We start from the raw sequence: 14,154 nt of genomic DNA, 5'->3' as shown, positions 1-14,154 counted from the left end.
TGTAACAAATTGAGAGAGCCCTAGCATCGCCATGGATGACACTAGGTCCGTCGCCGAACTAGAGGCCGGGTCATCAGCATGGACTTTGAAGTCACCCAGGATCACCAGCCTTGGGTGCTCCAACACCCAGCCTGCTACAGCCTCGAGCAGGGACGGTAAGGCATTGGCTGGTGCTCTAGGCGAACGGTACACCAGCCAAATCGCCAACCCCTCTCCAACCTCCCACGCCAGGCCGGCACATTCAATACCTTCGATCCTTGGGGCCGGGAGCACCCTAAAGGAGTAAGCCTCTCGTATGAACAACGCCACTCCTCCCCCCTGCCCGCTAGTCCGTGATTGGTGAAAGACTGAGTAACCCAAGGGAGCTGTTTGTGAGAGGGCCACCATATCTCCTTCTCGAACCCAGGTCTCAGTCACGCAAGCCAGGTCCATGTCCTGCTCGAGTAGGAACTCTCGAAGGACATGTTAATGGACCTGGCATTGCATAACACCAATGATGGAGGCGGGTCATCCAATCTGGTCCTACTACCTGTCACCGTCGGGATGGGACACAGACTGGAAGGTGGTCGAGCACTAACTGGTCTCAGCCCCGTTCCCTTATATCGTTGTCTGTTCCCACCACCATACCTCCCCCTTCCCAGGAGCACTGGAATCCCTGGGCCAGTCATCCCCCGCTAGTGGTAACCGTTGTCGTGGCCACCTCCTCCAATGCCGACTAACACCACCCTCAGATAACTCCCCGGTCCATCTTGGTCTTTAAAGGAACCATGCCCTTTTAATGTTAGCAAACTGACCACAACTGTGTGCTTTTGACATGCATCAGCAAGTGACTGCTCCAAGATAATATATTTTGTAGTTGCAGATCTACCTCCCTGTCTTGACTAAAAGACAAACTTGGTGCTCACCAGGTACAACAACCACCTTTGTAAAAGCTACTACTTGTCTTAGATGTGACTTTAACCACAGGACACTAGTCTTCTTTGTCCCTCCCTACTGATGTGAAGGCCTGGTTGGAGAGGGAGAACAGGAAAAAATGAGGGGGGGAAGATTTTCCCTGTCGTTCCTTGAGGGTTTTTTGGGGGGGAGGAAGGCAAGGTTTTCAATAGAAAATTAGGAAATTCTGGGGAGTCCTGGGGAAACTCCTATGAAAATAGTTTATTTGAAATGAGTGGGATGCTTTAAAAGGCAACATTGTACTCATTCAAAATGTACCGAGGACTCCCTCCCCCCCCCCTTTTCAATGAAATGCTTGTGAAACACTGTCCTTTGGAATGAGTAAATTGTTTTTTAAGTCAAGGTTTATGTATAGCATTAAAAAGTATGAGGACTTTGCTTTAATTTTCCCACTGGAAAATATTAGGGAACATTTTAAAAAGCTATCATGTAACATGTTCTTCTTTTGAATAAATGAAATAGATAGCACAGGGTGCTGCACTTTGCAGCTCTCTTATCGCTTTTAGCTTTCTCCTAGCAGTAATGGAGAAAATGGAACTGGGAGAAAGCTTTATAAGAATGATAAAAGCAATATATACTGAACAACGTGCAAGGCTATGTATAAATGCTGATCTTACAGAAGACATGATAATTAGTAAAGGTACAAGACAAGGTTGTCCACTTTCCCCACTGTTGTTTATAATGACTCTTGAAATATTACTGATGCAAATTCAAGAAGATAAAGAAATAGAAAGATTAAAAGTAAAAGGATTTACTTACAAATACAGAGTATTTGCAGATGATATAATGTTTATAAATGAAAACCCCACACAAGTCACACCTTTGTTGTTAGCCAAAATACAAGAATATGGGGAGTTGGCGGGACTTTGTATTAATAAAGAAAAATCAAAACTTCTATGTAAAAATATGCAAATAAATAAGCAACAAGAATTGCAGAGACTAACGGGCTGTGAAGTTACCTCCAAGGTAAAATATTTGGGTGTGGAGATAACAATGAAGAATATTGATTTGTTCAAAAATAATTATGAGAAGCTATAGCGTAAAATGGATGAAGATATGTTAAAGTGGAATAAACTTAATTTGTCACTGTTGGGTAGAATAGCCGCAATTAAAATGAATATTCTACCAAGAATAATGTATTTGTTTAAAACTATTCCGATTGTGAAAGACAGTAAACAATTTAATAGATTGCAAAGAAAAATTTCAGAGTTTGTGAGGGCAGGGAAGAAACTAAGAATTAAAATGAAAATTTTAACAGATGCAAAAGAGAGAGGCGGATTTCAATTACCAGTCTTATCGCTTTTAGCTTTAAATATCTTTGCAATTTTGCTTGTACAAAACTAAGGCATTTATACTTTTATATTTCAACTAATACAATCTTATATGTTATCTAAGTTATAAATGATGTTTTATTTTGTTAAAGCACTAAAATGGGCTTCGGTTCCCCAAAATTTGAACATTTTTCTAGCAACAACTACTCCCCCACCATGGCTTTAAAATTTCCAGAAAGTTTACATCTTTATTAGGAATGGGCACAAACTATAAAAATGTGGTTTGTGTCAATTCATGGCCAAACCACAAACCAAACCATGAACTGAATCAAACCAGGATGTTTGTTCGCAAACTGAACCAGTTTGTGGTTCAAAGCCCCACAAAGCTTCTTGAAAGGGACCATAATCACTTTAAATGGGATCTGAGCACCCTGCAACCCGCCCCCCCACCCCATTATTTTGAATTGTGTTGTGCAGTCACTTTAAAATTCAAATGGGTGGCACAAGACAGCCCAAAACAGGTGGGCAGCAGGGAGCAGGCATTCCCTTCCACTCAAATTCAGGATTTCACGGGGAACAGAAAGCAGGGGTTTAAAAGGATTCTGAGTCTCTTTGAACCTCTGCTTTTTGTCTTATCCATAAACCACCACAACCTGCTTTAAACGTTCTTGGTACGGTTTGTGCCCAATCCCTAATCTTTACCCCTCCCATAACTCCTGGCTCCCCATCTTCAGAAGTAGCTTTTTTAGCAAGGAAAGTCCATATATGCATGTAGTCTTATGGATCCAGGTGGATCCAATTGTAGTTGATCTTGAAACAGTTTTGGGTGCAGAAGAGGGGAGGACAAGCAGAAAAGTATCAGAAAATACTTGTTCAGGAATATACAAACTTTCCCACTGGTATTGGGAATATATTTTAAAATTAAAACAAACTATATATTGGAACCGTATTCTTTACAAATGTTTCCCAAGAGATACAATCTGTAATATACAGATGAAACTCTTCATATCTTCAGTCCAACAGTATGAACTAATGTACAAACTTATTTACTGAACTTTGTATAGAAGATTTTGCCCAAGTCCTAAATATAATTATAAGCAACACAGGATCTACAAGTATTAGACTAAAATTTTAATGATCTGAAACAGCACTCAGAAACTGAAAAGTAAAAACTAGTTCTTACCCTTCAGCACAGATGCTGAAGTCTTCATCAGTTTAGCAAACACCTAAGCTTGAATCTATTTTGGCACAGCTAAACAGCTGTGATTCCTCTGATAAAGGAAGGCTGATTGGCACCTAACGATAAGCACATTAAGCCCTCAGATGCAACAAGGTCTCTCCACTGATGGAAATAATTATGGATTTTGACAATGCAATTTTGAAGCATTTATTACATGCAAATTAGGATTCAATACTTCAGATATCAGTAAGTCCATGTCCATCTAACACAGAAATCCCTATCAGTTTGTATGGAGATGTAATAGGGTCCCTTTTGTCATCATGAGTCTTGACCTGTGTAGCAATGCATTAACAAAGGCTTCTGTTTAAGCCAACACATACACAGTTAAGTTCTAAATGAACATATGAATAAAATGTTTAAACTATTATTGATAACAGTCTTTAACACCATGAAGTACAATTTCTTATGATCACAACTACAACATATAAAATGGATCACAAAGGCCATTTAGGGCACACTTATTACCCTATATTGAATAGAACGGTTAAACATTTTAGGAAGAATTAACGCTTCTGATCACACACAGTTGCACGTTGAGTTGCCTTTGTTCTCACTCAAAAAGCTTTAACTAAGATCATACCATTTTAATGTATGTAGGTAGTGGAAAATGTATTTTAAAATGCCTGTTAACAGAAAAGATGAAAATACATTCTCGCTACAACAATGAGCACAATCGCTTTTGTTTTTTACCACTTAGTTGTCTCAGCTTTGTTGTGTATAGACATACACTATGACTATGGTATAACTCAGTGTTTCCCAAAGTGGGCAATACTGCCCCCTGGGAAGCAATCCAGGGGGCGGAGCAATCCAGGGGGCGGTAGTAGCCCTAGGTGCAATTGGGGGGCGATGAATAAAAATAAGGGGACAGTGGAAGCATAAAGGGAGAAGAGAAGAGGGCGGGAGGTGTCAAAAAATCACTTTTCTGGGTCCAGAATTTCTAATTTAGAGGAAAATTCCAATTAACAAAAATAGAGGGTTCCTTTTTGTCTGCTTAGTACTAATTCACCCAATTAGACTAGTAATGAGTACCAGAACTCCATCCAATTAAAATATAAGAAGGATGCAGTTTATTTACAAGACAGAATAAAAAATAGAGGTGTACAGACAAACAAGAAACACAGAAACAAAAAACCTAGTCAATACTTGTTACAGCTAGCAGCTTCTCAAAATTGCTTGCAGTTTCTCTCTCAGCAATACAGTTTAAATCAGGACAGTGGAAGCACTGAGGCAATTGCACAAACCTCTCTGAAGAGTTCTACCTGTGGCTTTCTCCTCACAAAGTTTTCTGCAGAGCGTCAAACTTCTTACAGTTCTCTGGTTACCAGTTGATTGCTTCTGTTGATTTCAGCCTACTGCAGTGCTCCAGACACAGTGTCTTCTGCAGGGCCAGTGAATGGGATTAGGCAGGGTAGGTGACCACCTAGGGTGCCACCCTGCCAGGGGGTTCTGCTAGGCACCCCCTTATCCCCCTTCCCATGTGGCACGATTGTGCCAGCCAGCAGGCAAGCCAAGAGCCCTAGGTGGTTTTCTTTGCAGGGCAAACATTGCCTTTTCTTCGCAGGGCAAACGTTGCCTGCACTTGTCGAAGGCTTCCTTGGAGCTCTGTATAGCATCCCATTTTACTGTTGCCTGCTGTTTTCAGGTTAAAAGTAGCTGGGTGGCGGCATCTTCCCATTGCACTAGTTGGAGCTGATGAGCGCAATGGGAAGGTGCCGCCCACCCAGCTGCTTTCAATCCGAAAGCAGCAGGCAGCAGGAAAACTGGGCACTCTTCGGAGGCTTCCTTTGAAGGCTCTGACAAGCACAGACATTTGCCCTGTTAAGAAAAGCAGCATTGCGGCAGCACTTGTGTGCACCATCCAGGGCTCTCGGCTTGCCTGCTGGCTGGCGTGATTACATCATCACCGGCATGCAAAGAATATTCCCCCTTAGGAACACATGAGGGGGTGGGGGGCATGGGGGGTTCTGCCTAGGGTGGTAGAACCCCTAGCGCTGGCCTTGGTCTTCTCTTCCTCTTCTTGAGTTTTGATATTTTACTAATCTACTTATATCCCTGACTGGCCATCAAAGTGCTAGCATTGTGCAACCAATCATTGGTACAAAACAATCAATTTAGCTGGGCCCATCTAGATCTTCTCCTGTCAAATAACTGACAAACTAGATGGCCTCCTGTCAGTTGGAATTGAAATTTCAAAAATTCTCTGTGAATGCGAATGTTACTATAGTTGATTTTATAAAATAATTTTAGAATTTTACACTTCAAAATATCTTCTTTACAACATCTTTGTTTACTCTATGTGCAAATATGTCAATGCATCTTTTAATCCACCTCTTGAAGGTAGATTTCCATGGGGGCGCTGAGTTTGTTTGTTTTTTTTTTCTGAAAAAGGGGCGCTGGGCCAAATAAGTTTGAGAAACTTTGGTATAACTGAAGTTAGCAAATGACCCAGCAGAGTTACTGCAGCAAATAACACTAAGAAGACTTAAGAACCTTGTTAAAGTTTAACTATTTTAATGAAATTCATTGGCATAGTGACATTGCTTTGAAAAAAGAGAAAGTATCACATGTTCTATGGCAAGGATATTTTTAAAAATGCAGAATTACTAGATAGCTAGTACACAATATTCCTATTTTGCATATGAAATACCTTTCTGCCATGTCAAGCTAAGCTTCACACACAAAATCAGGTTTCATTTTTTAAAAGCTGTTCAGCAATTTTGCCCAAGGTTTTAAATCGTAAGCATCAGAAAGTTACTCAAAAGAAAAATTTTATCAAAAAAAAAAAAGATAACAAAAGCTCTATATTGTCTCCCATGAAAAAGCCATTTCTTAGTAAATTCTAAGTAGCAGAAACTACACCAAAAACCCCTTTAATTATTGAACTCAACAGGTAGCTTTGGTAATCAGGCCAAAAGCAACACAGTAGTCCATGCCACTCTTAAAAGATCAGCATTTTCCCATGCTTCAGCACAACAAATGTGTTACAGATTAACTGAAAGTGTACAAGCCATTTTAGAATCCAAATTAATCCGAGTATTTGATATCCCTTCATTTCATATGGAAATGCCATTCAAAAGCACCATTTTAATAGGGACAAAGTGGTTTTTGATAAGAATTGGAATGTAAATCTCATGAGAAAGAAATCAATCCAGCCCAAAGAACTTCAGAGTATTGATCTTTGTGCATTATAATTTCACAAGCTAAAAGAGAACACCTAAAATAAAGGGGGAGAAATAATTACAGTCAAAAACTAGTTGTTACTATCCTAGGCTTTAATAATTATGAATACAGGGGGCAATGCTTTCTTTATAACTGAGATGCTGATTGCATTACAAACCACAGAAATTAACACACAAGATTATATTGCCAGCATTTCCTGCTATTTTATTATACTCAAGATACATAGTAACAGCAATTGTAATTAAAATGCCCATGGCATGAAGACTTTTGTTCTTTTTCATGTTGTCAGAATATATGTGGGTTGGAGATCTTAATATGTATTAAAAGTAACCCCCTGCCTAAAGTATTTGAGCCTAATGTAAATAAAATTCTAGAGAAATCAAAAGTTTAGTGAGATATCGTTTTGATAAACCCTTGTGTACAAATAGGTTGGATCTTACCATTCCCAAATGGAAGGAGTTGTGTAAATGGTTCTTACCAACCTTGTCCTTCCCCTCACAGCCCCATATGCCTAAAGAGGTCCTGATGAGGGTCAAGGAACCCTCCTGAAGAAACACCATGTAACCAGATCACAATATGGAAGGGAAACAGGACAAAAATGTCTCTCACAAATTGACAGAGGGAGCTTGCTCTCTTAATACACAAGTGGGAGGAACAATGATATGCAGGATAGTCCCCTAATGCTAAATTTAAGTCTTTTTTTTTTGCAGGACAATAATAAAGTTTATTTATTCTTTGCACAGAATAATTACAAAGTGTCAACAATTTAGCATACATCAAATCTGACATAAAGATCACAGTAAGAAAGGACAAAAAGATTAAATACAGTCTTGAAGGTGAGTAGAGGGTAGGGGTCTGCAAAAAATTCCTTGTCATGACCACCTTCCATCCATGGATGGTAGGATCCAACCATGTGATTGTTGGCTATTTTAACTCTGCACCCAAGAGGATCTGGGAGGGAAAGCATTAAGAGGATTCTCTGCTCAGGTAGACTTGACAGTTGGCCCCATCCTCTCATGGGTTAGATGTTGAGCCTTATGATTTTTTTTCTCTATATTTCTCTCCCTTTCAGACTGAGCAGCCCTAGTAGTATGTTTTCGTATTTCCTGAAGAACTGCGGCTGTTTCATCCTGTGTCAATATATTTTATTACTGGCTCACCCCAGGAACCTGAGGAAAGGGGTTGGGATCACCCTTGAACTTAAATCACTAAAAATGGCACTTGAGATGTTTTGAAATCCAAAATTAACAAAATATTTTATTCAACATAGAGGGGAAAGGCCAGGTGAAATCAGCAGTTAAAATTTCTGAGGTAGCTCAATATAAGTAAACTCTGAGGTAAAACCAGTAAATGCACAGCCTTCAGTTCTTTTCAGGCTAATAAGAGTTTCTTAAGCTATTCACAGTTATTTAAATCTTTATGTTGAGAGGCTTTTGTGTTTTCCCAAACTCAGTATGCTTTCTATGAGCATTCTCTTACTCTGTTGGTGCAGAAGGCTGGTGCACTCTTTCCAGTACCCAAGCTCCTTTTCTTGAAACACCAGTACTCGTCTCAAGTTTTTAACTGATTCTTAAGGTTTCTAAAGGCAGTTTCTAACCATGCCGAACAGGGATCTCTCCACTCTTCGGATGTATCTCTCTGTTTTAACTGGATAGGGAAATTCTCCTCTCACTAGAAGATCTATCCCTTTTCTTTGGCTCAAATGGGAGTTTTCATGTAATTTCCCAAACCTTCTTGCCAACTTTCCCCCAATTTCCATCTGTGTAAAACTGCTCTCAGCTAAAGCTGAAATTAGACTCAATTCAGGCAGAAATCTGACTGATTCTCCTCAACATGCAGTTCTCTTTTCCCGCTCAGTTTATACTAATCAATCAGATTACATAGAGCAGCCTGCCACTCAAGGCTGTTTCTGTAAAGAATTAATCCCTTCACAGTCCTTTAGCTGTTTGTATAGCACTTCTAAGCTTTTAAAAAGTAAAGTCCATCACAAACTTCTTTGGTCATTGCTTGCCTTCTGTTTCATCTTTTATAGGAACTCTCCTCTCTTTTTCAACAAGTTAACTATGTCTACATTAATATGTCATGTACAGGCATGAGTTCTACTGCCCCTATTTGTACTAAGTGTTGAATAGGTCACAACAGAACAAGGTATCTGTTCTGTCTTGGGAAGCGGGGAAGCACAGAAGCAATGCAGGGGAAGCAAGAGGGAAATTCTATCATGTATCCCTTCTGGATGATGGAGAGTACTCGCTGGTCAGTCAGACTCCATCTAGATGTGGGAAAACTTCTAGAGTTAACCTGCAACCATACAGAAAGGTGGTTGCTCTTTGTTGTGTTGATTCCTGTCCTGTTTATTAGGAAGGAACTGTCTTTGCTGGAATCGGGACCTACAGTTGAAGGTGCAGGAGCTCCTTAAATCCTTTTGCTCCCTTTTTTTTTTTTAAAAAGTCAATGAATCTGAACTAGACAGAGTCCACCTTTCAATGTTTTAGCCACAGTTTCCTACTAACTACAATAATGATGGCCTGTGCTCTGGCATAGAATTGCTTGGACTCTTGGGATGCGTCCGCTGCAAAATTTGCAACCCTTTTCATCTTTAGGATTGATTTCTTAAGCATCAAGGCATCAGTGGAAGAGGCAATCAGCCAAACCATACTGGCCCTGGCAAAATTTGAGAGAACATCAGGGCATCTGATTGTCAGAGAGGCTGCTTCATGGGATTCCCTAGGTCTGTCTCACTATTATAATAATTATATTATTATCATCATCCACAGAATCCTTAAAAACATTGCTCCCATCCTTAGACAAAACTGCTCCATAATGTAAGACTACTACTGGAAGAAGAGCCTGAGATCTTCCATTCTTCCTGCTGAAAAGTCAAACCCTTTCTTTAAAAAAATGCCTGAAATAAAGTGCCATTGTCTGGAACTTTAGCAGATTCTGGCTTTAGCAAAGACTCAAAAAATTCAGGGAACAGGCAAACTGAGGACCCTTTGGATGATCTCTTAAACCTCTATTATCTAAAATGGCTAAAGCTAATCATCTGGGGGTTTTTATTGCAACCAGTTGGTATTTAAGAAAGGGAAAATACACCACTTTAATCTTCAGAAATGTTCTGGATGGGAAGGCCTAGAACATGGGTGTCAAACATGCAGCTCAAGGGCCAGATGAGGCCCTGGAGGACTCCTATCAGGCTCGCAAGCAACTCACTGTCATCATCTTCCTTCTTCCTCTCTTGCTTCCTTCTGCATCACAGCTTCCTCTGCCAAGCTTGCTCAATTGCACAGGAATTACAGAGCAAAGTCTCTATTTTCTTCATTGGCTGACCAGCACATGAAGCAACTTGCATACAAAAGCTCAGTCATTTCATGTTTTCCTCTGGGTCTTAGGCTCAAAGCATTGACCATGAGATTTCTGTAATGAATGTCAATAAATCAAAAGGTTTGCAACTTACAAACACATACCTGAAGAATAGCTGAACAGCATACTCAAGATTGCTACAACATAGACAGTGCCTCCAGATTTTGATTCAATGATTCAGAGTAAGTGGTTTCCGTTATCAGAAACTGTTAAATATACAAATATTACAAGGGTGCTAATCTTTTGAGCATGTTTTATTTTAAGTTTTTTAAAAAATCTTTAATCGTGTTTGTGTCCTTTATAAAGTTTATATCTCTGCTACCTGGCATTATATTTTATGACACACATGGCCCAGCCCAACAAGGAATCATTTATGTCAGATCCAGCCCTCATAAAAAATGATTTTGACACCCCTGTCCTAGAAGAATTTCTCTAGGAAAGGTCTAGGAGAATATCCTTGTTGCAATAGATCCTATGGTTGAAGGGAGCTCCTCCAACCCTGAACCCAAGTCTGACATGGGTAGGTGTGGGAGAAGGGGAACATCTCTTCTTACTAGAGGAGACATGACCTAACCAGTTTGGATAACTTCCTCCACTGAATGAGAAAACTCCTTTATGTATACGCTTTTTTCTTTCAGAATGTTTCAGAGAGTTCAGTATGAAGTTTGTTAACAGTGACATTCAGTTCTTGTTCATTTTACCTAAATCACTGTGAACCCTACCAGCAGTGAGTGATTGCTGACTGGGTGGTGGTTCAGTTTCCACTTCCAAGTGGCCTCCAGGAAGTTTGGCCAGGGTCCCCAAGTAGAAGAAGTGTTTTCTTAGCATGGTTATATAACTCAACTTCAGTTCTTAGATCCTAACTTCACTATGCTTTGCTCTTGCTCAGCTAGACTGTTCTCATTTATTATTAGCATAGCAGATTAGGTAATAGATACATAATGCTAAACTCACAATTCCATCTAAGCAGTGTCAAAAACATCGGTAGTATAAGATAGATGCAACTCCACTTAGGATGGCACTGTGAATGTATCAATAGCCTAATTGAATACTTTAGTAAGGCTTATTCATTCCAAGAATCTAAAACTAACAGATTAGACACACACACTTTAAAAACAGCAGGAAAAACTCCAATGAATCTGACTGCAGTCCTCTGTTCAGAAATCAGCAGTACACACATGGTGCCATGCTGTTTCTACTGTGTTATCCAAAATAATCTGTATGCTAAAAACTCTGCACTATTATCTTCTTTCTGAAGTCTTATCTTCCCTTCTTTACATTACTAAGTATTGGAATTTTATTTCAAAAAAGTGCATATAATACAAATCTAAAATGAGAGACCTTCTAACAATGCAAGATTCATTTACCCAATATTCTGTACGAAAGTCAAGCATGAGAGTTCAACACAAGAGGTTTATAAATGACAGCAGAGTACCAGGAGATTATTCTAACTTGTATTCGCTCTAGAGTCATCCGTTACATGTACTTTTTAACCTTTAAAGTTGAAATGTTAACTTATCATCAGTTAATGAATTTACATTTCCCTTTTCACCAACATCAATCAACTCCAGGTATCACCCAGCGTTAGTGAATTAGTGTTAAGACTCTTGGGAACATCCATGAAAGGGTACTGCCATCTTTCTTTCCAGGTGAGGTTCATTAAAAGAAAGTTAGTAAAAAGGCTTACAATTGGGATTTTTGCTCAGTCTAATCCTGAAATGAATGAAAATGTACAGGGCAATACAAAATAGCAAAGGAACTTTGTGGCACTGTTTTAAAAGACTAGTCAGTGACAATTACTAACTACACTGCAGGTGGATATAACACAATTTATGGTAATAAAATCTCCCAAACAATCATTAATGAATGAAACTGGAAAAACAATTTTTCCTCCTATTACAAGCAGCATTAAATCTGAATGTTAATTTTGCCATGGCTTCCATGTATCACAACTAGGAATCTATCAGCATCGTCATAAAAACATTTGAGTATTTTAATACAGACTTTGTATTTAAAAAGCACACATTTTTAAAAAGCTAAATTTTAAGAGAAACTAAAGACGTTATGTTCTAAATCATAAGATTGACTGATCTCTCATTCTGAGTTCTTTTCAAGCCTGATCTCTCATTCTGAGTTCTTTTCAAGCCTAAAGTGGAGATAATGGCCTGTATCCAACCACATCAATAAAATGTAAGTGATTTTCCACTGATTCCATACATCAGGACACTGCACAGCCCACTATGCTCTTCCAAGAGTCTGCTGACCTCCCAGAAACAAAACTTCAGAAGGTTGAGGGTGTTGCCCCCTCTTAAGAAGAAGAATTGCAGATTTATACCCCGCCCTTCTCTCTGAATCTGAGACTCAGAGCGGCTTACAATCTCCTATATCTTCTCCCCCCACAACAAACACCCTGTGAGGTGGGTGGGACTGAGAGGGCTCTCACAGCAGCTGCCCTTTCAAGGACAACCTCTGCCAGAGCTATGGCTAATCCAAGACCATTCCAGCAGGTGCAAGTGGAGGAGTGGGGAAACAAACCTGATTCTCCCAAATAAGAAATGGGCACTCACCTGTTCTGAAATGTATGGTAGCATACAGGCCAATGATGACTCCACAAATCCCCGTATACCTTAATTTAACAATAGCTGCTTCCCAGGATCAGTACACTCACCATGGAGAGAAACTGTAAGATGCTTGCAAAAAATCACAGATGTTAACCAAACTCTGATAGCACAGTCAACCCTATTATCAGGAAGTATAAAAAGCTCTCCCCAATTAAACAACAAAGAATATCACAGTACCGTACAGATCAACAGATTTATTGAGCCATGAACACTGTTAGACCAGATCATTACATAGATTTGTACAAGAACAAACCATGGTGGGGAGACAGAGTGGTGCTTCTTTAACTCCTTTCCCCTCCTAGAAATTAATCATGGTGCAGTATGTACTTTAACCATAACCTGCAAACTGGAGGCTAACCATGATTCCAAACCTTAACATTAACCTCTATTAATACTAATATCAAAACAAGCACAGCAATGCACTACTTTTACGTCTGAAAAGGGAACGGAGGAGAAATTTGCATGTCAAAGATGCAGGGGCGAGGGCAACGAATTCAAGCCCATGATGTGCCATTAACTATGGTTATAAATTTGCAGAAGGAGCCAAACAAGGATCCACAAATCTCCCAAAGAAACACTGGCACAAAAGGAGACATTTCCCTTGCTCTGACCATAGGTTGTGAGGAGGAGGAGAAAGAGATTGGGTTTGTACCCCACCCTTCACTTGAGTCTCAGAGAAGCTTACAATCTTCTTCCCTTCCTCTCCCCACAACAAACACCGTGTTAGGTAGTTGGGGCTGAGAGCTCTCTCAAAGAACTGCTCTTGAGAGAACAGCTCTGAGAGAAATGTGACTGCCCCAAGGTCACCCAGCAACTGCATGTGGATGAGTGGAGAATCAAACCTGGTTCTCCAGATTAGACTCCACCACTCTTAACCACTACACCAAACTGTAACTACTCTGGAAGTAAAGGATGACTCAAGGCAATGATGCACGATAGGGACTTGAGAGCTGAGGGTGGGAATATTTCTCCATATGGGTCACCTCATCACCCACTGCATGCGTTATCACACTCACTAATTATTCCTAATTTTAAAATACAGATTTTAAAAACCTAAAATAGTGCCATTTTACACTACTTTATATATTCAAAAGTTTGTATTTACTTAACCTCAACACAGAAATCAAGCTTTTTGTATAGTTTGAAGAAAAAGACAGAATCATTAACTGACCTGGTGCAAAGAAATTTCCAGCCACCACACACAAACCATTCTATGCCTCTTTTTCTCTGAGAAATCCTGGCTCTTGGTAAAGTATGGTAATCGCTTTCATCATTTTCAAAGCCTTCTTCTGACATCATTAAGGGCATTTCATCCAAGTGAGAGGACTCATCTTCTACCTGATACCTGTTGACATTAAAATAATTTAGAACATTAAGAAAATATACAGCTAGCAGGACATATGTATGACTTGCAGGAGAGAGTGATTGGCAATGAATGCCATTGGCTGTGAATACCATTCTTCAGGTTCCCCATATCAAACAAGAAACATAGCTCTCTAAAAGAAATCTTAAGACATCTTAGTAGGGA

General features: G+C 39.7%; 1 protein-coding gene across 2 annotated transcripts in view; it reads right to left on the bottom strand.

Moving 5' to 3' along the window:
* Positions 1–14,154, bottom strand: part of ATP9B (ATPase phospholipid transporting 9B (putative)) — a 233,597-nt gene that overhangs the window by 190,307 nt on the left and 29,136 nt on the right. For both annotated transcript variants that reach the window (XM_060244097.1, XM_060244098.1), the window contains exon 2: positions 13,798–13,971. In XM_060244097.1, the coding sequence (XP_060100080.1) occupies positions 13,798–13,971 (174 nt within the window). The remainder of the gene's footprint in view (positions 1–13,797; positions 13,972–14,154) is intronic.

Source organism: Heteronotia binoei, chromosome 7, assembly GCF_032191835.1.
Source record: "Heteronotia binoei isolate CCM8104 ecotype False Entrance Well chromosome 7, APGP_CSIRO_Hbin_v1, whole genome shotgun sequence".
Classification (NCBI taxonomy): domain Eukaryota; kingdom Metazoa; phylum Chordata; class Lepidosauria; order Squamata; family Gekkonidae; genus Heteronotia; species Heteronotia binoei.
This window is presented reverse-complemented; position numbering and strand designations above follow the sequence as displayed.